At 32.5% G+C, this 7,073-nt stretch overlaps 1 protein-coding gene across 1 annotated transcript; it reads right to left on the reverse strand.

Annotated features, from left to right (window-relative positions):
- Window positions 1–550: 550 nt before the first annotated feature.
- LOC120577206 (auxin-induced protein 22E) lies at window positions 551–1,935 on the reverse strand. Its single transcript, XM_039828365.1, has 3 exons — window positions 1,531–1,935; window positions 1,095–1,394; window positions 551–996 (listed from the first exon to the last, which is right to left on the reverse strand). The coding sequence occupies exons 1-3, from the start codon at window positions 1,770–1,772 to the stop codon at window positions 924–926; spliced, it is 615 nt and encodes a 204-aa protein (XP_039684299.1). The 5' UTR covers window positions 1,773–1,935; the 3' UTR covers window positions 551–923.
- Between the last annotated feature and the right edge of the window lie 5,138 nt (window positions 1,936–7,073).

Below are 7,073 nucleotides of genomic sequence, written 5' to 3' on the forward strand. Positions count from 1 at the left end.
TTCCACTGTTGATAAAAGAGGGAATTTTTAGAAAGTCAAAGGTTAAGAATTGAGTGTTTTTGTAGTAGAATCTTGGATTGAGAAATATCGTAAACAATTTGGAGAGTGAAAATCTTTGAATCTCTTGTTTAAAGGAAGAGACTGAGAATATTGTAGAAATTAAGGTTTATTGTTAAAAGGTTAATTCTTGTATATCTTTGAAAGAATCTCATTGATAAAGGATTAGAGAGTTACTCTCTCTCCGAGAATTAATAAAGGACTAGAGAACTAATCTCTCCCTGAGACGTAAGTCAATTTAGGTTAAACTAGGTAAACAAATTCTTAATGTTTTCTCTTTTTTTTTTCTAATCTTTATTTCTTTATTTGATTGTTGCTAGTTTCGTTGTTTGGATCATTTTAGTATGTATGTAGTTGTCATTGATATTTTTCTCAACACATTATTTTTTTATGTGATTTGTTCATATTCACAACAACGGAAGATAATTTCAAAATCGTGTAACTAACAATAAAATTCCTTACGTAAAAAGAAAGAAAAAAAAAATCAAAATTCCTAAACATGTGTCATGTCAAATTTACAAAAACTTGAACTAACTTTGTGCAATTAACACCAAAATTATAAATAGAAAAAAAAAGTGTATATGAAGAAACAACATTTTTCCCATGTTTCCCTAAAAAAAAAAAAAAAAAAATTCCCATGTTGTGTATATATTTTAATTGAACATAAATAGATCTAGTTACAAAATGAGATCTTAATTATATATATCTTATGTACAATCAAAATAGCATTGGCATTATCAAATTTAGAAGTTTCTAGAAAGGCTTGAATTAAGAAATGAGGCCTCAAAGCCACCTCTATAGAACTCTCTGCTGTGTATCTTCAACTTCATGCATCCTTTAGGACATGCATTCCTGATTTTGTGAGGTCATAAACATGCCAACCCTTTTGCTTCTGATCCTTTCACTATCTTGAGCCTCTTGCATGAGGATATAAACATGCTGCAATTAATAAAAACAGACAATTATTAATTAATTTACTCCATGAAACCAAAAATATAATCGGAATTAAAACAAGTTAATTAAAATTAAGAACTTACTTCCATGGGACATCTCCAACTAGCATCCAATCACCATCCTTGTCTTCATAAGTAGGAGCATATTCAGATCCATTGTACCCTTCTCTTTCTGAATATTCACCAAATGTACACTTGAACATATTTTCCAAAACCTTAAGAAGTTCTGAGTAACTCTTGTAAACTTTGAGATCTATTTTCCTCAAGTAAGGTGCACCAGCCATGCTCACTTTCACATACATTCCATTTCCATCTTCCACTTTATTTTGTTGTAAACTATTCTTCCTAAAAGATCTAATTGGTGGCCACCCAACAACTTGTACCCTGCAAATATTGAATTCATTAATAAATATAATCCCAAAAATCAACAAAAGTTTATGTGTATTCATCATATATATATATATATATATATATATGTGTGTGTGTGTGTGTGTGTGTGTGTTGATTATGTATGACTTACTTTGTAGGTTGGACAGAGTCTTGGTCATGATCACGATCACTTGTGGTTGTGGAATTAGAATCACCAGAGCTCTTAGAAATGGACTCTTCTTCAACACTTGTTTCAGGTGAAAAAGATCTCTTGTTGCTTCTAACAATAGAACCACCATTGCATGATTGTTCATCATCACTTCCAGGCAATCCCAACCTTAATTCTGTGTCCTTGTGATTAATAATCAACTCTGTTTCAATATAGCTCCCCATTTTTCTTGGTAATATTTTTTTTCTTTGATGCTACCTTAATAAATTCACCTTCAAATCCAAATCCAAAACTCTACAGATCAATTCTGAAATCTGTTAAATTCTTTTGGGATGTGAAAGAGAATAGATGATTGATGAAATGGAATGAGATGAGAAGAAGCTAGGTATCTCATCAATTATATAGTAGCACATTAAATAAATGTACCTAAATTATTCTCATGTGGAGGATAATAAACCGACCATAATGTGTCACACGCGCTTAGTCAGCGACCAATAAGCTATTGACACGGCATTGTTTAAGGCTGTGGGACCTACTCCACACGGTGGAAAGAGTGATTGTCATAGCTACAGGTGTGAGTGTATGTGACATGAAAGACAAGGAATAGCATGTTGTTTAAGGTAGAGGGGACAACCAAGGAACATGTAGAGTTAATAATGGATGGTGAATACACTACTAACGGACGGTTTAGATTGGTGTTGGGAGGTTTTAGTAATGAATCTAGAAGCGTTGGATCATGAGGGATTTTTTTTTTTGATATTGGAAACAATGACATGTGATTGGGGGTGAGGGTCCTACGTGGATGTCCATATTGGATGAGCATTACCATGTGGATGTTGGCTTGTGGGTACATGACATGTGAGATTTGCATGTGTCTTGCTGTTCCGGGTCAGATGTAGCGAGTCGCTGGACTATACGCATTCATGCAATTAGGAGATTTTTGACTATCGGATCGAGATTAGATGGTTCAAAAAATAAACATTTTTTCAAGGGTTCTAAAATTTTAAATTATTGAGCTTCATATATCCCAATCAGATGATGTTTGAGTACGTGAGTTCGTGCAGTTAATGATTGCAGGGATTTCAATTCCTTGCTCAACCCCTAGCTATATATATATATATATTTTTTTTTTTAAAGAACTCTTTCTATATGTTATCTACCATTTCATAATTTCACAAAAGTATATGTTGTTTAGATATACTGTAATATTATAGACTATTGTATGTCTATTATGAAGATTATACACTCATTTGATACATGTGCTGGTATGCTATCCAATCGAATAAATCACTTTGTTTGTTAATTTATTTAATCATACAATTACTTTGAGCCATATATCATTCTGATCTGTGTATTCAGATTCGGATGATATGGTTCTAATTGTTGACTTCAATTAGGAACCGCAATAATACATATGCTCAGCTCAAATCTTCAAAGATGTTTCAGATATTGAATAGAAGATAATGAAACATGGATCTCAAAATACATGTTCTTTCAGATGACATACTTAGTAGCTCATGTGTAAACAACCTATGAAAACTAAAAAATAGTGGAGTTAGTATTGTTGGGTCATGAGGTGAACGTGGTGATCAACTGTGTTGGACAAACAACAACCGCACAAGTGATTTGAACACTACATCTTAACCTAAAATCTTAAGACAATAGGGTTTTTGGGCCATCTTAAGTACATATGGCTGAACACTCACCTTTTGCATCCAATAAGAGACTTCTAACTCACTTATGTTCCCCCTCAAGTGTAAATTTTTTCACCCACACACTGACACACACATCTTGCATTTCTGTCACCGCTGTTCTCAACGGACACGCTACCTAACCATCATTGTCAGGAAGACTTTATCAACACAAGGATTTGATGGAACTCTTCAGCCATTGACTTTAATACCAATGTTGGATCAAGATGAGGGGAGTCTGGTGGATCATCTACGTTAGGGCAAGAGCAAACCACACAAGTGAGTTGGACACTTCATTTGTATTCAAAATCTTAAAAACATTAGAGTTATGAGTCATCTCAATTATATATTGCTCAACACTCATTTTTCCATCCAATGTGTATGTAAGACATCTAACTCACCTCACACTTGCCACATCGAGCATCTCGTTGCTACTCAAAATCATAATCATGCAAACAAAAACAGCTACAGGCTACAACAACATATTTGGGAATATTCATTGATTGGGCTATATACCAAATAAATATAAATGCACGAAAAGTTTTCATAAAAAGCCAGTGAAGGCTGGCAACCTCAATGATGTCTAAGTTCCTACAGCAACGTGCACATGGAGGGTATGCTACTTCAATTCCCTCTTCTCCATGTTAGTTTAATTTGTATTTTGTTGTACACTTCACCATGATAACTCAACCAAATTTAGAAATTTCTGTTTTGTTTCCTAATCTTATTTAACTGATTAACATCACATAATGTATCTAAATAAAAAATGATATCACAAAGAAAAAGATACAAGTACTTAAAAAATAGAGAAACTATGGTTAAATAGAAGAAAAATTAAATTGAATATACTAGTAGAAGCTTATGGAAGCACAGTAGCACACCCGTTAAATTATTATATTGATAGTGAATTAATTAATGTGGGACTAGAGTCACACGTGAGTTGTGAGGGAATTGTTATTGGAGCCTTTTAGGTGTTAATGGAGGTGGGGAATGAAGGCCCAATTTCAATTTTGTTGGGTAAAAGAATAGTTAGACCCCACTCTCAACGTCTCACTGTTCCATTGTTCCCGCTTGATGTCAATGTATTCCATGTGATTGTTGATTGTTTAGGCCATACATTTGCCATGAGATTCTATCAACACGCCTTCTTTTGAGATATCATGGCAAAACAGCTAGTGTGAAAGCAGTAGCACAGACAATTCTGCAATGATGTAACTCAGTTCCAGCTTTTATGTATTGGAGCTAACCTGTTGATGCTCATACGTACATAGGTTTGTTTTTAGTCACTAATTTTGAATGTCATGAAATAGGAATTAAGAAAGGTTTTAAAACTTTTATATTGAATAAGATATGAGGTGAACATGTGTTTATAAATGAGTTAACTATTGGAAAAAATTCATGTCCCACATCAGATAGATAACTCTTGATAAAAGTTTATAAACCCAGTTTTAAGGATAAGTCAAGAAACAATTCTTGACTAACACAACAACAACAAATTGGCGCAACACTCATTCTATTCAAACTCAAATCTTGCTTTTAATCTTTTCTTGACTTACACACAACAACAACACTTGCTTTTAATCTTTTCTTGACTTACACAACAACAACAAAGTGGCGCAACACTCAAGCAATTCAAACTCAAATCTTGCTTTTAATCTTGCGATGTTGGGAAAGCAGGGTTGGAAATTCCTTAGAGACCCACAATCCTAAATGAAATAATTCTTGACTTACACAAAAACAACTACAAAGTGGCGCAACACTCATGCAATTTTGTAAGGATTGAATTAGGTCAAACTCAAATCCCACATAAAATAGAGATAAAGTTTGGAATGAAGTTACAAAGAGTAACACATCTCAATGACTATCCAATTAATGGAACTACTTCAAGCCTCAAAATTAGTTTTTTGATATAACTATTAATATTAATTTTAATTGTTTTCTACCAATTTTCCCTCAAAGTATAAATTTTCACTCCTAATTTTGCTAATAACTAATTAAGTAAAAAAGGCAATAGATAATGTGAATGCATTTAATATTTATTTTAGTATTATTTAATGTTATAAAATTTTATTAACATTTTTTTTTAAGTTAAATAACCCACTCAAATTGTCACGGAAAGAATCGAACCAAAGATTTTAAGTCATTTAGATCTCTTTATTTACCCTAAAGCTATACACGGGTTAATTGCCCATTCTTCCCCGAGCTTACCAACCTTGAACACATTTTATTTTTTTCACAAGCAAAATTTTATTCTAAGAGAAGCTAAAGTACAAGAAGTGTCAGCCTTCATATATTCATTTGAAGGAGCTTGAAATTTAGAACCTCAACCTACATAACTTCTAAGAAAAATTTTATGGTGAAGTCATTGATCATTTATGTATTTAATCCATGCAACGTCAGATTATATGGTGTATTGCACATTTACTCGTAAGATGTGTCATTATATCTTTACTTATTCCAATTGTGTCCCTGATTAAATCAAAATTAAACCTAAATTCTCATTTGTGCACTAAGATTGAAATTCACCTTAATATATTGTATGAGGATAGATTTTTAATAAAGTAAATTTTAGTTTTAGAGTGGCCCATCAACAGAACACTTGCTGATATGTCATTGCACCGTAGGCCCCCCAGCTCCTGATTCTTATTAATTTGTAACAACTACGATATCTTCTTGTTACTATTTTTTAATACGGCTTAAATAATTGATGTTCTTGTTGGACGTTGCCTTTGACTCCCTGCTTACATGTGTTTGTGAAGTTAAAGTCAGATTTGGTTCCCATCTAATTTCATAGTCTGCGTTGAAAAGTCTTGATCAAAGGCATGCTTGTTAATCGTTTTTCAACTCTATATATTTTCAAAGCATTTTCTTTGTATTTGGTTATGAAACTGATGGTGAATGTGTTCAAAGTACTAATATTATCATTTACTCATATTCATTTGATAAGTAATCAAGGAGACCAAAGTATGACATAAAACCTAATTTTATTCATGAAACAGAACAGGTGACAACATGCTGGATCAATATTTTTGTATATATTGCCAAATTTTCGATTTATGCATGTGAAATCAAATAATGGATCTAGCTAGCTACCTAGTGTATTATAACATAACTTAATCAAATTCATTCCGTAGACATGTGCAGCAGAACTGACACAAACTGATCAATGTAATAAAACATTAGCAAAATTCAAGACCACAGAATTTAATCTCAGATTCTATGTACCAAGGGTATTTAAAATTCGAGGAAGCTTTTAGGGCTGTGTGTGTACATGCACTTTTGGTATAAGCGTGGAATTTTCGAATTTGCAATTTGTCAAGGAGCCCTAGAAAGCACAATATATGGATCTGATCTCGCAAGATCCAAGAAAATAAACAAATTTTTACGCATTGAAAAAGAAGATTACTTACTTAAATTATAAGTGGCACAAGCAATGCTAATAATTTCTAAAATCAGTAAAAAAAATAATTGAGAAGCCTAAAATCAGTAACTTGTTGACTATCTTTATAATCAATTTTGCCACTTTAAAAAATAAAATCAAACATGCACCAACTAAAATGTCATAGGAAGTTTGGTGCGTGAATATGATAGGTATATGATCTTTGAATTCAACAAGCTTTGATACCATGTTAAAATTTGGGGCTCAACTCATCCTTATAAAACTGGTTCATAAGATGAGGAGTACCTCTTCTATATAAACACTTATCAAGAATTTTATTTATCTGATGAGAGACTTAAGTTTTTTCCAATTAGGTCCAATAAAATTTTGATCTGAGATTAAAAAAAAGCGTTGTTAATACTTAGTAAAAATAATCAAAGAGATTGGTATGTGGA

Source organism: Medicago truncatula, chromosome 7 (assembly GCF_003473485.1).
Source record: "Medicago truncatula cultivar Jemalong A17 chromosome 7, MtrunA17r5.0-ANR, whole genome shotgun sequence".
Taxonomy (NCBI): domain Eukaryota; kingdom Viridiplantae; phylum Streptophyta; class Magnoliopsida; order Fabales; family Fabaceae; genus Medicago; species Medicago truncatula.

Excerpts from the sequence above, each read along its gene's own strand:
- LOC120577206 (XM_039828365.1), bottom strand. The coding sequence starts at position 1,772 with ATGGGGAGCTATATTGAAACAGAGTTGATTATTAATCACAAGGACACA. Across the intron at positions 1,395-1,530 it reads GACTCTGTCCAACCTACAAA|GGTACAAGTTGTTGGGTGGC; the intron begins GTAAGTCATACA and ends CAATATTTGCAG. Across the intron at positions 997-1,094 it reads GTTGGAGATGTCCCATGGAA|CATGTTTATATCCTCATGCA; the intron begins GTAAGTTCTTAA and ends TATTAATTGCAG.